Source organism: Arvicola amphibius, chromosome 10 (genome assembly GCF_903992535.2).
Source record: "Arvicola amphibius chromosome 10, mArvAmp1.2, whole genome shotgun sequence".
In the NCBI taxonomy this organism is placed as follows: domain Eukaryota; kingdom Metazoa; phylum Chordata; class Mammalia; order Rodentia; family Cricetidae; genus Arvicola; species Arvicola amphibius.
This window is the reverse complement of record NC_052056.1, coordinates 72493264-72518867: the sequence shown is the minus strand read 5'-3', so window position 1 is coordinate 72518867 and position 25604 is coordinate 72493264. Positions and strand designations below refer to the sequence as shown.

At 55.1% G+C, this 25604-nt stretch overlaps 1 protein-coding gene across 1 annotated transcript; it reads left to right on the top strand.

Moving 5' to 3' along the window:
• The first annotated feature begins 725 nt into the window (after positions 1-725).
• Ephb3 (EPH receptor B3) lies at positions 726-18601 on the top strand. The gene is given in 19 exon segments (XM_038345308.1): positions 726-819; positions 8689-8753; positions 9781-10453; positions 12577-12732; positions 13573-13923; positions 14040-14164; positions 14341-14500; positions 14586-14694; positions 14940-14992; positions 15914-16036; positions 16123-16370; positions 16808-17023; positions 17142-17291; positions 17382-17575; positions 17667-17822; positions 17924-18026; positions 18193-18253; positions 18256-18296; positions 18298-18601. Coding segments are annotated over 19 exon segments (3270 nt in total). The 3' UTR covers positions 18490-18601.
• The last annotated feature ends 7003 nt before the right edge of the window (positions 18602-25604 follow it).

Below are 25604 nucleotides of genomic sequence, written 5' to 3'. Positions count from 1 at the left end.
CCAGCTCGTTCTATCTGGTTATCACCTAGGACTCATGCTGGTTACTAATCGCCAATGGGCGAAAGAGGCGGGATTATCCGGCTGATGGACAGTTTGGCTCCGCCCAATCTAATTCATCTTTTACTTAGCTCCTCCTGCTCCAGGCCCCAAGACACCGAGGGTGGGCTCGGTGGAGGAGCGGCCAACTGAACTCCAGCGGAGTGCTCTCGCTGCCGAACCAGCTGGCTGGGCGGTCTGTGAGTGGGCGGCCGGACTCTGGGGGCGTGGTCGGAGTGTTGACGGGCAGGCCGGTAGGCCCGCCCCTCTCGCCCAGAGCGGCCGCTCCAACGCGAGGACCAGTAGAAGTGAGTACGTGAGCGGCGCAGCTAGATCCCGGCTCCTACCTCGGACGGCGCACGCACCCGGAGCCCGGGATCCGAGCTCGGCCCGCCGTGGACTGTACCCCGAGAGCCGCGACCACCTGCGCCCTCTGCCTCGCGAGTCTTCCAGTGTCGAGTCACGCAGCACCCCGGATCCTCCTGGACCGGTCCGTCCAGATTCCCGCGGGACCGACCTGCCGGCATCTCCCCGGAGCGCGGGGTTGGGCGACACCTCGGTTACGGAGCCGCCCGTCTGCTTTGTGCCCCCTCCCTGCCGGGATCTCTTGGACTGTACGCGAGCCTTCTCCTCGGGCGCCCTCGGCCCCGCCGGCGCGGCCCCGCTCGGCCCCCCGAGCGCCCCGGGCTATGGCCCGAGCCCGCCCGCCGCCGGGGCTTCTGCCGCTGCTCGCTCGGCTGCTGCTGCCGCTGCTGCTGCCCGCCGGCTGCTGGGCGCTGGAAGGTGAGCGGCGTCGGGGTTCCGCGCGCTATCAGGGAGCCCCGCCGTGTGGGGCCACGGGCTGAGCACACGTCCAAGGAGGCTCTGGGCTCTAGCCGGCTCCGCAGCCTTGCTTGGGGGAACTGCTGGCAGCTGGACTCCGCACCAACTCCCAAAAGCCGCAGTTCGGCCGTGGGTTTTTGTGGAAATAGCCTACACTCTCAGCAGAGAAACGAGACCCTCGGGGTTTCGCACCTCGGAAGGCGAGGAAATGTGGGCGACCCAGCAGACAAGGCAGGGGCTACGGGACTGGACGCTTGGGCGGGGTGAAGCGGGACTCCCCAGGTTGGGGGGGCTGCGCTGGTTGGGAACCCGTTGGAGTTAACTGTGAGCGTGAGTGTATGCACCCGGCTTTGTCAGGGGATGGCTGCGGGGGTGGAGAGGCGAGGGGCCTGTCATTGTTTATGGTTTCTCAAGTGCCAGCTACACATGAGGTGTGTGTCTGTTGTACACATTCTCGGACCCACCCCACCCCCACTTCTAGCAAGACCCTCTGTGGGCTTGGGCTTCCACTGAACCTCACAAATGAGGGTTTGCCCGGGTAGCTCCCGATCCGAGTGGCTATTTACTAGTCATCCGCGGCGGGAAAAGGTCAGCCTTGTCTGTGAGTTCTGTGAAACCTACTAAGAGTGCTGCTGCTGCTGCTGCTGAGAAAAGATTGAACTTGAACAAACAAACAGCCCGAGTGTTACTGGCCCAGACAAGAGAGCTCACACTTACGCCACTTGACATGAACCCACAGGGAACACCGGCACAGGTCACTAACACAGGCTAGAGTCACATACAGTTCCCCCGGTGTTACAAAAAATTGTAAACACTTTCAGTGAGGAGTGAAAGCCTCCCTTATTGTGGAGGGGGGGAGCAGCACGGAATTTGAGGGGAAACTGGCATATAGGCAGTACTTAAGGTTTGGTGTCTTGGACAGATCTCGACACTTTTAGTTGAGGAACAAAAACATGAAATGAACCCTATGAAATTTGGTTCTGTCCTTAAATTCACAGTGTAAACGTAAAGATTGGAATTTAAAAATCGCTAAAACAGTTCTTAGAGGTTTTGGGTGCTTTGGAATTTCCTCCAGTTGGGAAATTGTCCCCATTATTTTGGAGCCCACTCTGCTAACAGATTTATTCACCTGGGTAGACACATGCAAATTTAGACAGAGACACCACCGAGGTTGCACCCACACTTACACACACTCACCCACATGTGTATGATAGGATCTCAGGCGTGAGAAGCCAGTGTGGGGCTTTGTTGTTGATTGCCTTAAGGGTGTGAGCCAGGGAGCCTATGGAGTTCCCACTCTGTGACTGTCTTAGCTCAGGAGAGGTAACACGGGCACATGCACTCTGGGACATACACTTAGCAGAGCTGTGTGTCACCTGTCCTCTGGCCCCTTTTGTGGAGTGTGGTAGGTAATGGTGCAGAGCGGTGTGTAGGGGAGTGTGAGTTGGGGAAGATGAGCAAAGCTACCTGAGGAGGCCCTTCCCTTCCTCCTGTTCTTCCCTCACAGTCCTCAGACCCATTGAGGCAGGCCCTAGCGAGTAGCTGGTCTCCAAGTCTTCTGGGCCAAGGAGTGACTGAGAGGCCCTTGTGATCAGCTGTGAAAGGGAGTCAGAGCAAGTGCCAGGCTGAGGGATGCTAGGCCAGTGAGGGTGTCCCTGGAAAGTGGCAGGGCCTACAAGTGTGGTTTTCATCATTGCCTTCATTTTTGCAATGCCTCAGACCCTGTGAGAGAGAGAAGAGACATAGGTGTTGAGTAGAGCCTACCCTTACAGTCTACCTGCTTCCAGTTCCTGCTCTCCCGTGGGAACGGTACCAACCAGACTGAATTGTTAGTGTGTGGACAGGACTTAGCCCAGTTGTTGCTATTCAAGGACTAGGTGTTATTACTATTATTACCCCAGGGTGGCTCTTAGGGGAGCTGTGAGAAGTGTCCTTCTGCTGGGGGGGGGGCTGAAAGGAAGAAATGAGGAGGAAAAAGCTGGACTGGAAAGCTGAGGCATAGGAGGAAAGATAAAAGAGACCAGACCCCTGACCAGATAGCAGCTGTCTTCTGGGGCTTGGAGGAAGTGATGGGCGGACTTCAGGTCCTCGAGACCGTGTCCAATGTGTCCTCCGATGATCCATCACCAGCTCCCAAACTTTTCAGGTGGTTTGCCCTTGTATTTCGGCTCAGGGTCTCTGAGCTGGGGGTGCTGCCCATGGTGTACCCACAAGTTGGGTGCTGCCTGACACCAGGTTCCTGTTCGTTCTCTGCACACTTGGAGTTTACCAAGATCCCAGGATCTCATTTTAGTTTTCCATTTGGGCAGAATTAGGATGTTACTAGTCCTTTCTAGCTGAAAAACTGCCACTCCCCCCTTTACGCTTCGACCGCCCCACAGCGCAGGCATGAATACACACACACACACACACACACACACTGCCCTGGGAACTGTGAGGCCACTTCATCGCACACTTTTCCTTTAAGCGTTTTTCTCTGGTTCCCCATAGCCTAGACCATTCTACCAGTCAGGACCATGAATAAGTGGGAAAGAGGTGTTCAGTGGGGTGAAACAAGCTGAGAACGGGACCTGGGATGAGGACTGGTATCAGAGCCACAGGTCAGTTGTATGTATTTGAGAAAGTCCCAGCTGGGAGTCAACCTTTCCGTGAAAAGAGAAAGAGCTCCAGCTTGTAAGAGGTGGGGTGGGGACACCCCACTTAGCCCTGCTAGTTAAGTCCTCACTGCAGAGGCGCTGGCCCTGGGGGAGAAACAGCAGCAAGCCTCTGTCCTCCGAGGTTAGCTGGTGTGACCCTGAGAATGTGGGAACTGCCAGGGGTCACAGCCCGGGATTATCGTGGATTGCTTCCCACCTCTTTCTCTTGTCTCTGGGATTCCTCCAACCACCGCCCCACTGCGGCCCCCACCTCCTGTTCTTATTTGTCACCAGAGCTTCAGATCTGAGGAAAGACAGCAGCAAGCATGTAGGAGAACCAATTTGTTTCTCACTGCCCTGCTCTCGGCCAGGGCTGCCACCGCTGCCCAAGCAGCTGAGAGCTGAAGCCTGGTTGTTGTGGGCAAGGCCTCGCCACTAGCCTTCCACTAATCAAACAGCAGAAGAGGCTGAATCACCAGGCCTGCATAGTTTGAAAATTGTAGGCCTGCCTGTTGTGCTGAGTCAAACTGGTTTGTCAGGCTTGGGCAGGGGGAGGTGGCAGCTGGGTACCTGATGGGGTGGGAGTGGCCCCTTGGCCCAAGGGCTATCCTAAGGCCAAGTCTCCCATGGCCTTCCGCCTCAACTCCTGGTTAGACCATTGTCCCAGCAATCTCAAGGAGAGATGGAGGCCTCCTACCAGGGCCAGCTGTCTACGGTCCAGGCTGACTGGCAGAGCCGGCCAGGGTGGGAACATTGAGGCCCTTGGGCTCCCTGCCCTGTGTTTCTCCCCTCTTCTCCCTCTCAGGTTTATTTAATTATAAATCCCCATGATCTGAGGGGAAGAATGAAAAACAAAATGTGTTCTCTGTTGGGAGACGGTCCCCTCCCCACCATCCCTGATGTGGGGACCAAGGATGTAAAAGTGGCCCTGGGGAAGCCAGGCAACTCAAAACAAACCAAAAAGAAACCACAGCAAAAACCTCCATTACAACTACCTACTTATGTGCACACACACACACCTCACATCCTATAGGAGGGTCCCCCAAACCCTTGCCGGCTCAGGCCTTCCCAGCTGGTACATGCACACAACACAAACTGACACATGACTGGAATAAGAAATGTGGAGCCTGATCCCCTGCTTGGGAACAAGGTAGGGACTGTTGGGATGAGGATGGCAGAGGTAGTTTTCTCCGACCTGTCACAGACTTCAGGGCACCCCTTTCTGCCCAGACCCTGTCCTCCTCTGCCCACCCTACCCCCTACTTTCCTAACCTTGAAATATGACCTTTCCTACTACCTCAGAGTCCTCAGTTTGGGTTTAGGCCAAAGGCTTCTTGGTTCTGTCTCTGTTTTTTTGTTTCCTGGGCCCTCCGTGGCTCTTCTGCTCCAAGGTGGAGTGTTCTGAGTGACTTGGAACCGGGAGGTGCTGTGGGGTCTGGTAACGCAATAAAGTTGAGTGGGCCTGACCCTTCACCAGGGCAGACAGCAAGGCTCTCAGCTTGCGCTCTTGCACTAGTGTGGTCAAATGAGACCCTCAGAGACAAGCCTGGGCGTCCACAATGCCCCCATCGGGCCAAGTCTCCAACTTAAGTACGCCAGCTCCTGAGCCAAACTGAATGGCGCTTCCCTCCTCACGGCTTTAGGACTCCTCCACACACTGCCATTTTGCTGCCAGAAGAGTGGCTTGCTGCTTAGGCAGGGGCTATACCTGGGGAGGCCGCACCCAACCACGCCCAGAATCATCTCAATGCCCCTGCCCCACCCCCAGCCTTGTGACCTGACTGACAGCTCCTGCCTTAGCTAGGACAACAGGAAGCAGAACCGGGGTTGCCCTGCCTTTTTGAGAGGCAGGACGAGAGCACCTTCTCCCAGCTCTTCCTTTGCACTACTACAGCTCAGTGTGTGTCTGCTGCACGTAGACCCTCCAAGTTGTCACACTTACTTTAGTGAGAGTGGTGCTTTTTTTTTTTTTTAGGGAGGGGGCAAGATTTCTCTGCATAGCCTTGACTGTCCTGGAATTCCCTCTGCCTCCAACTCTTAGGGATCTTCCTGCCTCTGCCTCCTGAGTGCTGGGATCAAGGGTGTGCACCATCACCTCCAGGCTAATGATTGATTCTTACATTGCATTTTCATGCGCCTTCACAGGGCTGTAGTATGTTTTCCATGTGACTGTGTAAGAGAGTGTTAAGGTCTAAGAAGAGAAATCTTTATATGCAGGACTTGTAGCTGTGAGGTTGTGTGTGAGGACAATGTCCTGCTGGATTGGGTGTGCCTGTCCTTAGGAAGGCTGTGTGGCTGAGAGTGGGTCTGCCTAGGGCTAGCCGGTTCTGTGTGGAAGGAAGATTCGCTGACTGGGACTGGCTAAGGAGGCTAATCCGTTTGTGCCATGTGCATCTGTGTGTCTGAAAAAGACAGACTAGCTGTGTGGGGGGCCGTGTGCGTGTTCGCGGGTGGCTATGGCTCTGTGTGTATTTGTCCACCATATGTGTTGACTTGCCCTTCTTTGGTCCCGGTAGTGGGAAACAAGCCCAACCGCTGAGAACTGGGTCCTGCCTGGGCAACTGCTGTGTTTGTCCATAGGTGAGAGCCGTCTCTGTCACAGCTCCTTGCTATGGCTGTGGCCCTGTGGAAAACGGAAAGGGTGTTGCATCGAAGCCCCCGTTCCAGATCACTAGCCTCCCAGTGACTTTTCGGGGTCTTGGGGTGGCCCCCCCTTTCTCATCTCCTTCCACAGCCACCTGGTGGGGGTGGGCTCTGTGTGTAAGCAGCAGCTAGGAGTATTTGGAGGTTTGCTCACGTTGCTCTTTTGTTCTTAGCCCCTGTGCTGTGTCTTCACTGCAGAGAAAAGATCTCCCTCCCAGTACCATGGGCAGATGGGTGCTATAATCTTCAGCTAGTCCAGGGTACTGATACTCTGTCTGCCCTAGACCTCCCTCCCGTTCTTGGGGCAGACTGCAAGGAACAGGCCCCTCCTCTCCCCTAAAGAAGTGGGGAAACCAGAGCGGCCCGCCTCCTCCCCACCCGGGTGACCGGAGCCGGGGCCCTTCCTCAGGCACAGAGGCCTGGAAACCCAAGTCCTCTCCTCATTAATGGGAAAAATGTGCCGAGATTGAGCGATGGCCAAAGGCTGATCCACTCCCTCCCTCTCCAGAAATTAAACAGAAATGAAGAGCCTCCCTCTCTCCCTCCTCTTGCGCCCGCCTTCTGCCCTCCCCTCTCTCCTCCCCCTCCCCTCCTCCCGGAGCCAGCGCAGGGCTTGTTTTAAACTGTGGAGGAATCTGGCTGGAGGGGGAGGGGGCTGAATATTTGGGTTTAAACAGTTCCAGATGGGTTTGGCACAGGCTGAGCAGAAGGAAGTGAGGGAGAGGGAGGTGGGAGGCAGCGCGCGGGAGCAGTGGGAGCCCTTGCCTGCTCCGGCGGGCGGGCAGCGGCGGGCGGCGGCGGGCAGACAAGCAGGCGGACTGGCCGGCTGGTTGGCTGGGGGAGGGGGTGTGCTTGGCTCTGCGCGGATCGGCTGCTCCCAGGGACAGGACTATTCCAGGCTGCCGGCTGGGGAAGAGGCCACTTGGCACTCTCCGTCTCCGTCGATGTCTCTTTGGGCCTTCTTGTCTCTTCATCTTACTGTCTGTTATAGTCCGCTGCCCAGCATCCCTGCTGTCTGGTCCCAGCCTGCCAGAGTCCCTCCTGCTTGGCCCATCTTCTCTAAGCCCCTGCTCTGCCTTCCTGTCTCTGCTTTTGCCCATCTCTGCTTCCCTGAAGGACCACCTGACAGATGTGTGTCTGTTGGTCTGTCTGCCACAGAAGGCTGGGACAACTTGTGTGCCATGTGGCCGGCCCTGAAAGGACCACCAGCTGTGTAGCTCCTCGCAGTGCGTGCCTGCTACACTCTACCCCTTCGCTACCCATCCACTGGCTTCTCTGCCAGGTTCTGCAGGAACATGTGGGGTTCAGGTTTTCTAGGGACCCTCAGCTACCCCACCAAGAATGTGACATGACAGCCTCTCGAAGTTCTGAGGCAGCCCTGCCCATCAAACCCAAAGTTGAGGCTGTCTTGGCTCTCAGGCTACAGGGAAGAAGTTGGGAGTCCCTTCCCTTCCCGGTATCGTGCTAGGTCCGATCTTGGAGTCACGCTGTCTTCAGTTGTCTAGCCAAAGCTCAGAACTGGGCTTTAGGGATGCAAGTTCGTGTGTGGAACATTCCCTTCCCGTGACTGAGCTAGCTGACCTGACCGGAAACCCCAAGTTCGGGACAGAGGGGGGCTGGCCCTGAGACAGTGAGGAAAGCAACTCACCTGACTTGGAAATCCAAGAAAGGTTTCCTGGAGGCAGAAGTTTGGTTGGGACGCAGTTTCTAAGCTTTGTTTGTTTTTAAGACAGTTTCAGTGTGTACCCTAGACTAAGCTGAACCCCCCCCCCATCCTCTCATCCTCAACCCCATGGTGTTAGGATTATAAGCATGTGCCTCCCCGCCCGATCTCTGGTCCCTTCAGAGGGATTGGCTACTGAGTACTGAGTCAGCTGGACCTGCACTTTACTCACTTGAGCTCCCGTCGGCTCCTTGCCCCGGTCCTAACAGCTTTACCAGACTACACCAACTCTATTTAGGGCTTCAGTCTCCTGTAGAGGACTGTGAGCAGCGGTTTCTCCATGGTTCTCATGAACCAAGTCCTGGGCATCAATTGCCCCTTTTACCTCAGAGAGCGTCCTCGCTTCAGCCCCCACAGGTGGCTGAGTGGGAGGCTGGGAGCAGGCCGAGGCCTGCTACCGCTCTTCCCTTCCCTCCCCAGGGCAGTGTGTGAGGCTGGGCCTTTGTGCTGGGAATGGAGTCAGGGGAGGCCGGACTGCAGGGTCTGAAGCCCACAAGCCCTTTGTTCCAGGATAAAGGCCCTGCTGGCCCCTTTGTGTGGAGATTAGCAGAGCCTGAGGTGTGTGAGCCAGCCTTTGCTCCAGCTTCTTTAACCCAGGCCCGGGGTCAGAGGCAGGCCTCTACCCCTAGCCAGCTAGACTGACTGACACCTTTGGAATTGTGACACCTCTGGGGATGACTTCAGGGTCACCTCTGAGGAAAGGGATGGGCTCTTTGGAGATTTGGGAGAGGTTGTGCCTGCTGGGAACTGTTTTCTTACCGCCTTCCGTGGGTGACTTCCTCATTCTGAGGTTGGCTGACCTGATGTTTCCTCCTGATGTTCCCCCAGAGACCCTCATGGACACGAAATGGGTGACGTCTGAACTGGCATGGACATCTCATCCAGAAAGTGGGGTAAGATGTCCCCATCTTCTCTACTGACTATTGGTTGGTGTCACACCTTCTCCCTCCAAGGTCCGGACATGGGCTGCCTCTGTCCTCACCTCCTAGAATGTTCGTGTCTCTCATTCTTCTGTCTGTTGTTCCTTCTTTGTCCTGTCACCCTGACCCAGTGGCCCTTCCAAGTCCATCCAGACCATCCCCCTCCCACCCAGGAGGCAATGCAGAGCATAGTGGCAGAGGCATGGGGATCTCTGTGAGTTCTAGGACAGCATGGTCTACATAGTGAGTTCCAGGACAGCCAGCACTACATAGTGAGAACCTGGGGGGGAGGGGAGGAAGGAAGGATGAACCACGAAGAAGCCTGAGCCCCAGCTCTCTACCACACTGTGTGTCTTGAGCAGGGCGATTGCCTTTTCTGGGCCTCAATTTCTTGACTATTAAATTCCTACCATTCTAGTCTCTCTCTGTTATTGGAATGAACGTCCCCAGGTGGCCTTCGTGGCTAGGCTGAGCCCTGGGGCCCTAGGTGTGATGACAGTACAGGCTCTGCCGTCACCAGGCCACCTGTGATGTGGGCTGGTCCGTCTCTTCTATAAGCCTTGGATTTCTTGTGGAATTTTCGTGACAATGAAATGTGTCGGTAGTGTCGACAGCCAGCGTTCACCAAATGCTTTCTCTGTCAGGCCAGATTAGCCAAGTTGCGCTGTTCAGTTCCTCGCAACCTCATTTAACTCCAGTCAGCCTCACTCGGCGATGAAACCGAGACCCCCCAAGATCACACACACATAGGACTCACCCCAGGCTTCCCAAGGTCTCGGCGCTGCTCTGGGTGCTCTCTTCACTGAGTTCTGTATTCCTCGAGTATGTTAATGATCTCTTGGTTTCGAACCGAGAAACTGAGGCGCCGAGAGGTTGAGTGACATGGTCACCCAGTAACCTGGGTTTTGAACCTGTGTGTGCATGCTCAGCCACCTGCCACAGAAGTACCCCAGACACGACGGAAATGGCTCATTCTCTTTTTCATTTGGTCCACACTCAGTGGGAAGAAGTAAGTGGCTACGATGAAGCCATGAACCCTATCCGAACGTATCAGGTGTGTAACGTACGTGAGTCCAGTCAGAACAACTGGCTTCGCACGGGTTTTATCTGGCGGAGGGAAGTGCAGCGCGTCTACGTGGAGCTCAAGTTCACAGTGCGAGACTGCAACAGCATCCCCAACATTCCCGGCTCCTGCAAGGAAACCTTCAACCTTTTCTACTATGAGGCTGACAGCGATGTGGCTTCGGCCTCCTCTCCCTTCTGGATGGAGAACCCCTATGTGAAAGTAGACACCATCGCACCGGATGAGAGCTTCTCCCGGCTCGATGCCGGGCGCGTCAACACCAAGGTGCGCAGCTTCGGGCCGCTCTCCAAGGCTGGCTTCTACTTGGCCTTCCAGGACCAAGGTGCCTGCATGTCACTCATCTCTGTGCGTGCCTTCTACAAGAAGTGTGCATCCACCACTGCCGGCTTCGCGCTCTTCCCCGAGACCCTCACGGGGGCGGAGCCCACCTCGCTGGTCATTGCCCCCGGCACCTGCATCCCTAACGCTGTGGAGGTGTCAGTGCCTCTCAAGCTCTACTGCAATGGCGATGGGGAGTGGATGGTGCCCGTTGGCGCCTGCACCTGCGCTACTGGCCATGAGCCAGCTGCCAAGGAGTCCCAGTGCCGGGGTAAGTGGGGCCTGAGGAAGGAGGGAAAGAAAAGTAGGCTCAAGGAAGAGAGGAGGAAAACCAAGTTGAGGGCGCACTTGCCTGGCATGCACAAGTCTTTCTGCCTGCAGTCCCCAGGACCAGAGAGCTGAAGCAGGGGAGATTAGGAACAAGAGAGATGGAGGCTTTAAATGAACTAGAGACCTTGTGAATGCTTGACAAGTAAGCCCTGCGAATGGGGGCAGACTTTTGAGGCTGGCAGAGATGTCCCCTTGGTCCTTTCCCCAGTGTCCACTTCATGGCGAAAGTTCTAGAGGGGCTCTGCTGTGGGCATCACTTTGTCCTAAGGGTTCACGTTTCCTGGGAGGCCGTGTGGATGGCACAGTAGCTAGAGGCCGGCTCCCTCCTGCCCCCAGTCCTCACTTTAACCACTTCTGTGAGCCTGTGAGAGTTATCCAACCATGCTAACCTTGGCTTCCTCCTGCAAAATGGAGCAGTGGTAGAGATTGTCTCCCAAGACTGTAAATAGGGATGAGCAAATGATTCCCTGCCCCAGGAGCTCGTGTCCCCTTCTGCTGGGAGTCACCGGTCCCAGGAGTGTGCAGACAAATGGAGGATAGGGATTGTTCAAGTCCCTATTCACAGGCCGGGCAGGAGACTGGCTGAGTCTCATCAGACTTCCTGATCTACTGGCTTCCCAGCCGCTCTCGCCTGAGCCTCACCACTACCCTGCAGAGTGATTCCATTTCTCTCTCTATTTTGCCAAAGAACATGGAGACTCGGGGAGGTTCTGCTCGGCCGGCCTCCCAGCTAGGGAATGTCGGAGCTGGCTTTAAATCTCCACCCAGAGTTGAAGTCCGGCAAGGGGTGAGGGTCTTGTCTCTTCCCTCTGCCCACTCCTCTGTGGGACTTGTGATGGTGCCTTCCAGAGTGGGAATGGCTCTTATCATAGCCCCCTGTGTGAGGAGGCCAGGCCATCAACCTGACCTGCCTTGTGAGGCCCCGGTTTGGGGTTGCCTCTCCGGCCCCCCTCTGCTTCTCTTTAGGAACCTGCTGGAAACTTCCTCTTCCCAAGTGTAGAAAGCGGGTGGGGGTGATGAGCCTGACAGCCTGAAGAAGGGCTAACACTCTGCAGGTCCCTGGCAGGAAGTGCAGGCTGGTTCCCATAGCAACCAGGCTGGCCTGGCCTCTGCCCCCTCCCCCACTGGTTCAAAGAGCTAGGATGGAATATCACCTTCATGAGGGGAGATTAAACCCTAAAGAAGAGCACAGCCCCAGCTCTAGGCCTCAGAAAGCTTGGTGACCCCCCCCCTCCCAGAGGTCATCACACGGGTGGATTGACAAGTCACTTCAGTGTGGGCAGGACAGTCCCCGGTCATGTCCGTGATCCTGTCTCCAATCCCAGTGCCCCTTTCACTCTGTAAATATTCTGATTTTAATAATAAGTTTTATGGCCACCCTACGCATGGGGAATGCGCAGAGTCATGCCATAGGGACGAATGTGGTTGACAGAAGAGATGGGAAGGGGTGTTCAGGGCTCTGGGCTCCGGAGTCGCTTGGGACAGGTCCCCTGGGGGCTTTGAGGCTTTGAACTCCAGGTGACCCCTGCCTTCTTTCTGTTTTCTTGCCCCCTCTTTCTTCGGCTTCTTACTCCTGCCCAGCCCTCACCCATTCCCTGCTCCTTGGCGGGTGTGAGCAGAGGTTTGCTGGGAGCTGTCTGCAGAGGAGGCCCTACCACTGACTGTGGCACTATCCTTGAGGGTTCTTGAGAATTATTCTCTTGGGGTGTCCTTAGGGAAAGCTGGGGCATCTCAGCGGGTACAGGGTGTGAGGCCCACCCGTGGTCTCATCCTATCCCCTCTTCTTCCTGCCCTGCGTCAACAAGTCAGACTGTCCAGGTGATGGACACAGGTGGGGAGTGGGGGGACAGGAATGAAGAGGGATCTGCTGACAGGGTCTCTGTGAGGCAAAGGGGCCCCTTGTAGCCGTCGCTGGAGTTGTGCAACACAAGCATTGCTCCTGTGGTCTGGGAGTTGGAGGGGCTAAGACATAGGCTGGGAAAGGCCAGGTTCTCTCAGAGGAGGGAAGGTTGGAATGTCTGCAGAGAAGGGAGATAACATGTGCCATCCTCTTTGCTCTTGCAGCCTGTCCCCCTGGGAGTTACAAGGCAAAGCAAGGAGAGGGGCCCTGCCTCCCCTGTCCCCCGAATAGCCGAACCACCGCGTCAGCTGCCAGCATCTGCACCTGCCACAATAACTTCTACCGTGCGGACTCGGACTCTGCCGACAGTGCCTGCACCAGTGCGTGAGCTCCTCTCTTCCCCTCTGCAGGTCTCTCCTTCTGGGCAGGCCAGAGAGCTGAAGGCAGTGAGATAGCCCCTCCTTCTAGACGGGGGTGGGGGTGGGGAGGGGACTGAAGCTTAGCCGAAGGCAGGGAGATAGCCCCTCCTTCTAGATGGGGAAGCTGAAGCTTAGCCAAAGGCAGGGAGATAGCCCCTCCTTCTAGATGGGGAAGCTGAAGCTTAGCCAAAGGCAGGGAGATAGCCCCTCCTTCTAGATGGGGAAACTGATACTTAAGGGGTTAGATGATTTGCATGAGATGTCTCATAGGAGACAATTGCTCTTGAACAAGAATTCAGCTTATCCCAGCTACCTGCTTTTTAACAAGGTCCTGCTAGCTGCTAGCAGGTGTCAGGAACTAGCTAGGTACCTGCCAGCTCATTGCTCCTTTGCTGCATTCCTGGCCCAGATGTAGCCATAAGAGGTCCTACCTAAGGGTGTGTTGGTCCCTGCTCTCTTCTTGTCTTCGCCTTTGATACACCAGACATGATGCCAGGTGCAGTGGATATAAAAGAGAGTAAGGTATCACTAAGGGCCTTAGCATCAAATTGTGGAAACAGATAATGACCACGTAGTGTGCTAAATGCTGAGACTCAAAATGATGGGAGAGGACAATCAAGATATGCTTCTTGGGGGGGCGGAGGTGACACTGCTGTACATCTTGTAGGGTAAACAAGAGTCCTGTTTCCCCAGTGAAGAAGTAAGTGCAGGAAGATTTTGTGCTTAGGATTAAGTGTCCAAGGCAGAGTGGGCAGAAAGGTTGTCCTAGGCCTCTGACTTATTTCTCCTATGTCCCCAAAGCCGTGCCATCTCCACCCCGGGGTGTGATCTCCAATGTGAACGAGACCTCATTGATCCTTGAATGGAGCGAACCCCGGGACCTTGGTGGACGGGATGACCTCCTTTATAACGTCATTTGCAAGAAGTGCCACGGAAGCTTGGGGACTGGGGGACCCGCAACCTGCTCACGTTGTGATGACAACGTGGAGTTTGTGCCTCGGCAGCTGGGCCTGACGGAGCGCCGGGTCCACATTAGCCACCTGCTGGCCCACACACGCTACACTTTTGAGGTGCAGGCAGTCAACGGTGTCTCAGGCAAAAGCCCTCTGCCACCCCGCTATGCAGCTGTGAATATTACCACCAACCAGGCTGGTGAGAGGGGGACCTGGGTCTTCTTGCCATAGCTACAGAGGCTGAGGCACCTCTGGGGGTTCTTTAGGAAGGATGCCCAGACTCAGAAGTCCTTAGTCTTCCTTTCTCTTCGCCAGCCCCATCTGAAGTACCCACACTCCACTTGCATAGCCGCTCCGGGAGCAGCCTGACCCTGTCCTGGGCACCCCCAGAGCGGCCTAATGGGGTCATCTTGGACTATGAAATGAAGTACTTTGAGAAGGTAAGAATCGCAAGGGGCAGGAGGAGGCTTGGGGTAGAATAGAGACAAGACTACGCCCAGATAGCATTAGGGACCTTTGGGAACGGAGCCAAAGCACCAGGCAACCTTGATGATGGTTGAGGGTCAGTCGGCTCTGAGACCTACCTGAAGATGCCTCCGTTCTCGCGGCATTGCAGAGCAAAGGCATTGCCTCCACCGTGACCAGCCAGAAGAACTCCGTACAGCTGGATGGGCTGCAGCCTGATGCCCGCTATGTAGTTCAGGTTCGGGCTCGCACAGTGGCGGGTTATGGACAATACAGCCGCCCAGCTGAGTTTGAGACCACGAGTGAAAGAGGTACACCCCTGTGCCACTGCATGTCAGCCCCTGCACCAGCTCATATTTCTTGGGCCTTCACTCACCGCCCATCCTTCATCCCCAGGCTCAGGTGCCCAGCAGCTTCAAGAGCAACTCCCCCTTATTGTGGGCTCCACCGTTGCCGGGTTTGTCTTCATGGTGGTTGTTGTGGTCATCGCTCTCGTCTGCCTCAGGTACTGGCAGGCCATGGCCGCCCCAAAGACTGACTCAGACTCCCTTTTAGTAGTATAGTGCTCTCCCTTAACAGCCGCAGCCATCCTGGGCCCGGGCGTTCCTCGCCTATTCCAACCCACCCTGTCTTCTTCTGTGCTCATCCCTGCTCCCAGAGACTCTATCCCCTACCCAGAGTCCCAAGATACGACCACCAGCCATGGGTTCCCACACCCAAACCCTTGCCTTCTCTACTCTGCCCCTGCAGGAAGCAGCGCCATGGCCCTGACGCAGAGTACACGGAGAAGCTGCAGCAGTACAGTGAGTGTCACTCTGTCCCCAGTGTCTAGCTCCCGTAGGCCTAGAGACTCCCTTCCTTCTTCTGACTGGCTGCTTCTAGCAGGGTACCATTTCCTGATCCCTCCCTCATTCCAGGTCCCCTGAGCTTGCTAGCACTAGAGTCTAAGATGTAACCCCTGTCCCAAAGGCTGTAAGTCCTGTGGGAACAAGGTACCGCCCCCACACAGGAAACAATTAGGTGCTAACTCCTGTGGCAAAGGACACCAAGAGTTCAAAGAGGAAGGCTTCCTAGCGGAAGTGTCAGGAGGAGCAGGGTTTACGTTGGGGGAGGAGGGCATGCCTGGCTCAAGGAGCCTCTGGAAGGAAGTGAAGGGCGTGGAGTGCCCGGCTGTGTGCCCGGCTGTGGGGGTAGTGAGAAGATTGGTTTGACAGCTGTGAGAATGCCAGGCTGAGAAGGGTGGCCAGCCCTTTGGAGGGTCCTAAACAGCAGGCGGAGTTTGGACTTGACTCTACCGCAGGTAATTGGGAAGGCTGTCAGCTGAGGAGGAAGACAGTGAACGTATTGTTCCAGGAAGACACCGGGCAGCTGGGTGGGAAAAGTGTAGAGGCAGAGAGCCCAGCCGGGAGGCTATTGCAATAGTGTTGAAGGCCTGGACGAGGCTGGGCGGTGGGAAGGAGCAAGGGGAAGGATGGACTGGAGAGAAGCTTGAGCGTGATGAGCGATGAGGGAGGAAGACAAGAAGAGGAATCCTGGGCGTCTAGCTCATGTGGTTCCTCAGCATTCTCGTGGGGGAGGGTCGGGATACGGGCCTGGCACAGAGGAACGGGCAGGCTCAGCAAGGAGACTGTCAAGAGTTCACCCAGCAGGGCCGGTCCCTGCCTATGAACTCCCTGCCTATGGCCTGAAGTCCATCCTCTTGTGCCCTCCTCTCTCCCCCGTAGTTGCTCCTGGGATGAAAGTTTACATTGACCCCTTCACCTACGAGGATCCCAATGAGGCCGTCCGAGAGTTCGCCAAGGAGATCGATGTGTCCTGTGTCAAGATCGAGGAGGTGATCGGGGCAGGTGAGTAACCCGGGAGCAAGGCAGAGATGGGTGGAACGCCGGGAAGACCCCAGAAACACCATGTGACCTGTGCCTGCGCTCCGCAGGGGAGTTTGGAGAAGTGTGCCGAGGCCGGCTGAAACTTCCTGGCCGCCGGGAGGTGTTCGTGGCCATCAAAACGCTGAAGGTGGGCTACACCGAGAGGCAGCGGCGGGACTTTCTGAGCGAAGCTTCTATCATGGGTCAGTTTGACCATCCCAATATAATCCGCCTAGAGGGTGTTGTCACCAAAAGTCGTCCAGTTATGATCCTCACTGAGTTCATGGAGAACTGTGCCCTGGACTCCTTCCTTCGGGTAAGAGCCACTTCCAATCCTCTTCTTTCCTGAGCCAGCTAGGTCGGGCCAGTTATGCCCACCGTCAAGTCAGAGACCCTATTCAAAGTCTGCACATCTTGGGAGGTAGAATGGTATGGGAAAATAGCTGGCTTAAATGCCAGCTCTGCTCTTAACTGCCTATTTAATCTCAATCCAGCAAATGCTTGCCTTTTCTAATCTCAGCCACCTCAGTTATAAAACGGGGCTGGTAATACATACTAGATTCTCACTGGGACCTCAGGGATGCTGTGCATAGCCGCACGACACATAGTAGGGCAGCTCACACCTGTCTCTGTTTAACACATCTGTACACAGCTCAAAAGCATATTCTCATAGGGCTTAGGGAAAACAGGCAGGCAAGCCAGGGGCCTGTGGGGAAGCAGCAGGCACCATCTGAGCCTACCTCTTGCCTCCAGCTCAATGATGGGCAGTTCACAGTCATTCAGCTGGTGGGCATGTTGCGGGGCATTGCTGCTGGCATGAAGTACTTGTCCGAAATGAACTACGTGCACCGTGACCTTGCTGCCCGCAACATCCTCGTCAACAGCAACTTGGTCTGCAAAGTGTCTGACTTTGGCCTCTCCCGCTTCCTGGAGGATGACCCCTCAGATCCAACCTACACCAGCTCCCTGGTACAGGAAGCAACTGGGAGGGACCTGAGGGAGGAGAGGGCTGTCCAGGCAGGGGCTCAGGACTGGGGGTCAGCCTTGAAGCACGAGGTGATGGGCATTTATTTCCTCCCATTGCCAGGGAGGGAAGATCCCTATCCGCTGGACCGCCCCAGAGGCCATAGCCTATCGGAAGTTCACCTCTGCCAGCGATGTCTGGAGCTACGGGATTGTCATGTGGGAGGTCATGAGCTATGGAGAGCGACCCTACTGGGACATGAGTAACCAGGATGTGAGTGGAGCTGAGGAAGAGTGGTCGCTTGGTGGGTGGTGGCAGGGTGTGGGGGGGGGAGCTCACTTCAGATTCCCTACCTCCATCTAGGTCATCAACGCTGTAGAGCAAGACTATCGGTTGCCACCCCCCATGGATTGCCCCACTGCCCTGCACCAGCTCATGCTGGACTGTTGGGTACGGGACCGGAACCTCAGGCCCAAGTTCTCCCAAATCGTCAACACATTAGACAAGCTTATCCGCAATGCTGCCAGCCTCAAGGTCATCGCCAGTGCCCCATCTGGGTCAGTATCCTAACTCCCACAGACCGACAACCCGAACCCTACTTCCCAGCCCTCTGGATGTACCAGGTCACTCTGGTTTTTTTGTCCACAGCATGTCCCAGCCCCTCCTGGACCGCACAGTCCCAGACTATACTACCTTCACGACAGTGGGCGACTGGCTGGACGCCATCAAGATGGGGAGGTATAAGGAGAGCTTTGTCAGTGCTGGGTTCGCATCCTTTGACCTGGTGACCCAGATGACTGCAGAGTAAGTGTACCCCCGAGCTGCAGGGACTGTGCAGGAGCTCCGGCTGAGCCCTGGGTGGCAGGCAGAAGGGAAGGGACTGACGGCCGCGTTTTTGTCTCTAGAGATCTGCTGAGGATTGGGGTCACTTTGGCGGGCCACCAGAAGAAGATCCTCAGCAGTATCCAGGACATGCGGCTTCAGATGAACCAGACCCTGCCTGTGCAGGTCTGACACTCAGCTCCATCCAGGGGGTGCCGCCCCCAGGACTGCACAAGGATTCTGACCAGCCCCGCCAGACTTTGAGATGTCTGGCCTTTGGCTGTGGTCCAGAAGATGGAAGTTTTGGGGAGGACCCTTGCTGTGACTTCTCCAGGCCTGTGCTCCCTCCCAGGAAGTGTGCCCCAAACCTCTTCATATTGAAGATGGGTTAGAAGAGGGGGTGATGACCCCTCCCAGATGCCTCGGGGCCCAGGCCTTCCTGCTCTCCAGTGGGGAAATCTTCACAACTCAGATTTGGCTGTGCTTCAGTAGTGGAGATCCTGGTAGGGTCAGGTGGGGGTTAGCCTGGGTTCCTCAGGCCCCAGCCCTGGCAGGGGTCTGCCCCCACCAGGTAAGCAGAGAGTATCCCCTCCCCCAGGAAGTGGAGGAGGGGACTCTGGAAACGGGGAAATATGGCGCCCCATCCTGAAGCCAGCTGGTACCTCCAGTTTGCACAGGGACTTGTTGGGGGCTGAGGGCCCTGCCCCACCCCTGCCCTTGGTGCTGTCGTAAAAGGGCAGGCAGGAGCGGGCTGAGGAACAGCCCTTGCCTCCCAGAGACTGACTCACAGAGCCAGAGATGTGTGTGTTTTGTGTGTGTGTGTGTGTGTGTGTGTGTGTGTGTGTGTGTGTGTGTGTACATGTGTGCGCACGCGCGTGTGTGTATGGGGGTATGTATGTGTGTGTTGTACACATGCTTGCCTGCACAGAGAGCATGAGTGTGTACAAGCTTGGCCCTGTGCCCTGTCATGGGGCCACCTGGGCAGACAGCGAAATAAAGGCAATAAGATGACTCTTGCCTTTCTCCTTCCTCCGCCCAAAATGGGACTCCTCGATTCCTCATGTTAATCGTTCCTGGCTGCTAGACCTCCACAACTTCCTGGAGTCGGTGGGAAACTGCAGAGGTCTAGCCTGGCCTAATTTCTCTTTCATAGTTCAGCCCCATTGTGTCGAGCGTTAACTGAGGCCAGCAAGCCATCCCAGAATTCTTTGCTCCTGTGGCTCAAGGCCCTGAGGGAGAGCCAGGGGGCTTGCTTGTCAATTCCCAGGGTCCTCTGACCAAGTGTAAGACGAGTCATTTACAGACATAAAGCCAGGAATGGCTCCTTTTCACTAAACATTTAGTGCATCCAATCTTGAGGCCAAAGGCCCCGCTTACTTCCACGTCTTATTTCAGTCTCAGTGTGACCCAGGCAGGAAGAAAGGGAGATGTTCAATCCCATGACCAAATCCCCAGCCAGCACCAGAGGCAGAGGCTGGGATTCCCGTCTACAGCATGCCTGCACACTGGCAGGGCTTGGGAGATACATCATAAGGGCCAGGAAGAGGTCAAGAAAGCCTCTAGAGTCAGAAAAACTTGTGGGGGTGTCAGGACGTGAAAATGAGCAAGGGGCATGGTTTCTGAATAATGGAATGGGCTTGGGTGATAAGTGTATCTTCCCCAGCGGTGGCGGGAGAGGCTATGAAGTCACAAAGAAAAGCAGGTCCCTTTGGCAGCAAACTTAAAAGAGGTAGGGTATAACAGATGCGAGCCTCCGGTAGTAAACCTAAATGCTTCCTAGAACAGGTTTCTGAGGTATCTGCAAATCCTAACTTAGAGTTTTCCTCAGAGGGGCTAGGTAAGTCTAGAAGCATGGGCGTGCATGCACACAAGCACCGTTCAAGTGTGGAGACCTCAGTCACAGGTTCACTGCCTCTAGGCAGGGCAGGGCTTCCTCCTGGAAGTCTAGGTGGCTGCAGGGAACTGCAGGCCTAGAAGAGGTGTCAGCTGAGGCTTTAAAAGGCAGGTGATATAGGAGTTGGTCGCTGACTCCTCCCCGGTCCCTTCACCTGCTGCCGGCAGCGAGGGCTCTCAAGACAGCCTCTCTACCTCCACACTGCTTGCTTTCTGTACCCAGAGACCTGCAGTGGATCCTCACCTTGAGGGGGACACACCCACAACATGAAGCCTCAGCAGCGAGCCCCTGGGCTCCTGTGGGGGGAGGGGCACTTCTATCACCCTCCCATACTGTCAGTGGTGTAAGGTGCTCCAGGGATGTGGGCCTGAAAGGCTTCGGCACACTTGCTGAGGGTTCGCGAGTCCCACTCCCACTCCCTACTCCTCTCCAGGGGCTCTGGATCAGTGAGGGATCTGTGGCCCCTGTCTCCTGGGGTACATTTTCCATTGTCCCACCCCTTCCCAATGCTGACTAGAGGGCTCCACCCATGGAGGGAGGCCTAGATCTTTAGGGCCAACTTGAGTCTAAGCCTGGTGGTACACGGGTGCTCAGCTGGGTGTGTCCAGCTCAGTGCCCCGGGCATTTCTCTCCAGTGTGCAGATGGCTACCCCTGCCTGCACACTGTCTCTCGCCAATGCCAGAGGACACAACAGGTACTCAACAGGCACAAACAGGTGCTCAGGCCCATTCCATTACCAGCACACTGTCCTCGGTCTGTTCACCCTAGCGCCCCCACCCCCACCCCACCCCAGCCAGGGCTTCCCGGGACTCAGAAATAATGAGGGGAGGGGCCTCCAAGGCCCACTGCATTCCTGTCAGTGTACACAGCCAACTGGTGTTTTGTCCGGAGGCCTGGGATGTGTTCAGACCCCAGAACCTCAAAACAAGGTTACTCGGAGAAGCAGGGCCTTGGCAGAGGAATAGAGAGCACCCCAGGAGGGGTCTAGCTCCCCTGCAGGCAGATAAGGAGTGGGGTATGGAGGTTTTAGTCTGTCTAGTCTTCCTTAATTACACACTCTGGAGCAGAAGATTAGCTCTCCCGAGTCAGTGATTTAAAAGGGAAGCCAGTGGGGGAAGGGCCCTTCCCCGCTGAGGCCAGGTGCTGAGTAAGAACCTGGCAGACCTGGGGTAGTGGAGTGGGAGGCACAGCCCACACAGCTCAGGCAGGTGCGGAGCAAAAAGGACAGCCCTCTTTCTAACGTGTGACCTCGGCAGGTTGACATCAACGCTGTAGTCTGTTAGAAGTGTAGGAATCATTTCTATGCCATGACAATGTTACAAATGCTCAATCTCATTAATAAATGTAAGGTCTGTATCCGAGATGGTAGTATGTCTAAAAAGAAAAAAAAAACCTGTTAGCTCTTTTTTATTATCATCATTTATTCATGTGAAACTTGAAGAAAATATAGAAGCTGGCGGGAAAATAGTGACTAGTGCTTAGAATATAGCAGGGTCAAATAGAACAAGGCACTAGGGGTGATGCCAGCTTAGTCTCTAGAAGGAAAGGCGAGGCTGCCTAAGGAGCAAGGAAATGTGTCCTGTGGAGGAATACAGGACCAACCGCTGCAGGATCAGCTCAGCCCTGTCCCTGGGTGGGTGGGGCTGCTGGGACCTGGGTAAGAAAGTCAGTAAGAGTTCAGAACTGATTAAGGGCAAGTGGCTGAGGGAGGCACTGTAGGCACTCCTTTTTCAAGTGTCTGCTGGATGTCTACCACGCTGGAGCACTGGGATGGGCACCAAAGACGCCGAGAAGCAAGAGGAACCAAATGCCTCTAAGAACCTAGAGAATGGGACCGGAATGTGATTGAAACAACCACAGGAAAGCTGCATAGACCAGAAATATGGCTGAAACAAAGTTGAATTTTGTGGGAGCCGCCAGCAAGGTTGGGGGCTCTAACCAGTTATGGGATGCCCAGCAGAGGGAGCTGGGGGGCCCCCATTCCCATCAGGGTCCTTCTGTGTGTCTGACCTTCTAGCGTCTGACCTTGAGCATTCTCCATTCCCTCATTCCTGTACTCAGCTCACACCTGCGGCAGGAGTGGGGGTGAGGCTTCCTCTACAAACCAGTTCTCCTTCCGGTGAGGGAGCTAAGAACTGGGGCCACCCACTTCTGTCAGCCTAGGGTGCCAGTCTCGGGCGTTTGAGCCTTGGGCTTGCCATTTGGCTTTTGCAGCCCCCTGCCCTACTTCCATGCCGCAAAGAATGCTTGTCTGGGATTATTTCTGAGTGCACACTTCTAGTCTCTCTTGGGAAGAACTCAGAAAAGGGCTTTGACTTGCCCACGGCCAAAGAGGCAGTCACCGGCAAAGCCCAGCGCTGAGTCCACTCTAATTGGCCACAATTCTGTGTTCTTGCCACTGTGTCGGGATAACCTGCAAGGGAGCCCAGGGAGTCCAGAAATGCTGCACCTGATGGCGCTTAGAGTGACACCTGCCTCCAGGAGCCAAGGGCCACCTCCGTGTTGGCTCACACAGGAGGAGCTGGGCAGCCACTTGCGGGTGGTACTCTACTCGCTGGGAGCACAGGCCAGGAGAGGAAGAGGGTACTGGCCTGAGGCAAGGGCTCAGAGTGGGAAGGCGGCTCTCTCCCTCGCTTCTCTTCCGTGCCCTTCTCTCTTGTTTGCCATTAGTCATTCTCAGGGAGAAGGAATGAAAACAGACTCCGGATCTGGCTAAAGGTGTGCGCTGTGACAGCAACCGGCAAGGCCCAGGCATACCTGGGACGGAGACAGAGGCAGGCAGGGGAAGTAGAAGGCAGCTCTTGCCCCTAACTTTCCCTGCTGAAGTAGAGGCAGGTAGGAAACATAGAACATGCCCTAGGAAGCCATAAAAGGGCACGAGTATGCGTGGGAACTGGAGCTGGCTTTCCCCAGACTCCATTGCTCTCCCATACACAATCACCCCGCTACTTTTCCCACTGTAGCCCCCAGGCCCGGCCACAGTACTCCGCACATCCTGTCCATGCACTTTTGGAGGAGCCTCCACCGTTGGGCTCTTCCCATCCTTACCATTTCCTCTCAGCTGGGCTTCTGAGACTAGGTACCTGACAGAGGGGACTGTTTTGTTGGCTCCAGCCCCATGACTTCCAGACCCAGAAGCTGGCTGCCCCAGTGGCCTCCTGCCCTCCCAGGAGCCTGTGTTACATGTGAACCTTGCCATTACTTAGCAGGCTTCCTTCAGCATGGCCGCTATGATAACCTGGGCTCCTACCTGCTTCCTCCTGTGCTAGTTCAAACCTCTCTGGTCCCTACACAGCTTCTCCCCACCCATGGGGGTGGTCCGTAAGCTTACACTTACCTCCTGGTTTATCACAGAATTGACAGATAAATGTTCCCATTCCAGTCTCCCTGGTTATCCTTTTCTTGTTTTGCTGATCTCCAGGACTGTTCCAACCCAGCTATGCGTGCAGATTTTACTCTACCAAGCCTCTGCAGCATGTGCCTCCACTCTCAGTGACTCCTCTTCCAGTTGACAGAAATAGCGCATGCTCTGAACAGACTCCCACCCAGGTCTCTTTTGTCAGTCCCTGAGCTTTAGGTAGCACTGGTGAGTGAGACAATGGCTGCCTTCTGTTGTCTGACAAAACTTTTCCTGGGGCAACAAAACACGCCTACTCGCCCCAGCGAGGGAACCCACAATGACCATTTAGTGGTACGGATACCACTAAAGGCAAGCTTGGTGAACCTTAAGTTTTATTGGAGTAACTTACAGGGCTACGGGTGAAGAGTTATTTACGGGAGAAAGTACTCAAAGACATTTACATTACCAAAGCCCACCCCAGCATGAGTGACAGCTCAGAGAAGCTGGGGACCTGGAGCTCATTGCACAGCCTGCAGGCAGCCCGCCAGGCTGGAGAGTGTCCTTTCCAAGGGACTCTGATCTAAACCTCTTCCAGGCAGCTCAGCTGATTTCTGCTTCTTCCAGGCAGCTGGTCTGGTCTCGGTCTTCTTCCCAGCTTGGCTTTGTTTGCGCTGACAGGGAGGGGCCTAGTGAGCCTGCCCAGTTTCAGGGAGTTTTTGAAGCTTCTGTCCTTGCTGTTTGCTTCCCGGCTTAAGCCTCCCGCCCCCCCCCCCCCCCCCCCCGCAGGATGGAATGTTTTACTCTGAGGAAACTGTTAGGCCACACTCCACCCCTTCCGAGCTCTTGCATCCTTTCTGCCCCTTCTTCCCCCGTGATCCCTGAGCCTTGGAAGGAGAGATGATTCTAGATGTCCACCTAGGGCCAAGAAACAGGTCACCATGCCACAGTAGAAGTCACTTCTAAGAAGCTTCACCGGTAGCTATGAGTTGAGGCTGATAATAACAGTGAAGTCTGGGCCATCACATCCATCTAGAAAAACCGTAGAAGCTGCTTCCTTGTTGGGACCTATGACCTCCCAGCCACAGGTATTTGTCCTAGCTTACAGTACCAGGTGTGAACTCTCTCTAGTGGAGCAGGCCTGAAACCCAGTCGGAAGGCTACTAGTCTTACTCATGATAGCGACTCACTATTGCACAATCTGGCACACCTTGCCTGGTGTGTCAGTATTTAGCATGCAGGGTCCATAGCCAAGCAGGAATGTTGGTGACGGTTCCCCACCAGCACCCTGCAGAGCCACCTCTGGCGTTATTAAAGCCAGCCAGCAGCCTGGGACTTTCCAGTTACGCCCAGATTAATTTCTCCGTGTCCTACAGTCAAAGCATGTGCATGCAGTGTCTTTAGCAATGGGGTCTTACCGTCTAGTTCCGGCATACAACAGCAACAGCAATAGCCTTTGTGGTCTGCGAGCCTTGGGCTTCTCTGACTAACAACTCACAGAAAGGGAGCCATCTCTGGCTCCGGGGTTTTCATTCAATACCCTTATGTCCTCTGGGAATGTCCTTCTGTGGGAAGTCCTTCTGAATTTTTTCTTTCAATCAACCCAACCCCAGTAGGGTTGTGAGGTGGGTTGAAGTAACATGGTACCTGGCTGTCTCTCCAATGGCTTTCCCAATCGGCAAAATGCTCAGAGGTTAGCATTATATCGTCTATACAACAAAACATTTGCCAGAGGATGGGCAGGGCAAACAGCATCCTGAACCCCCATCCCATAACCAACAGTGGGGTGCAAAGATAACCTTGGTGAAACACTCTGAGGGTCTGTTCTCAGCAAGTGTCAGGTGACCCCAGAGGTTCACAACTAAGACGATGCTAAAGTTAAACATAAGCAAGATCTAACACAGCATGGAAGGCTCCATCCATTTGTATCCGTTGCTTCTTCCACTGATCAAAGTTGGGTACAAAGCGTGAACAGGCACTGTCTTAGTTAGCTCCCTGTAATCTTTGTCATGCTCTCTGAGCCACTACATTTCCATATTCAGGAGTTCTTTCCTGGAGCCTCCCAACATTTCCCCACACCTGATAAACTCAGTGGGCTTGACTTAATTTGCTCAAACCTGCTCAGGGCCAAGGGGGAAGAAGCTCTTGCTCTCTGGAGCTTCATCCACTGGCTCCCTGGGTAAGAGTTGCCCTGAGTTGACATTGTAGATGTAGTGGTAGCTGTTGCCCCTCCATCGGCCATACCTGGTTGTTGAGCGAGTTCCTTGTTGCAAGATATTTAACTATGCTATGTAAAGATATGTCATTGTGATTGATTTAATTAAAAAGCCAAATGGCCAATAGCTAGGCAGGAGGTATAATAGGGACTTCCAGACAGAGAGAGCTCTGGAAAGAAGAAAGGGGAAGTCACCAGCCATATGCAGAGGAAGCAGGATATGCATGAGGAGAGGTAAAACCACAAGCCACATAACAGGACAGCAAGTAGATTAATAGAAATCGGTTAATTTAAGTTATAAGATCTAGTTAGAAACA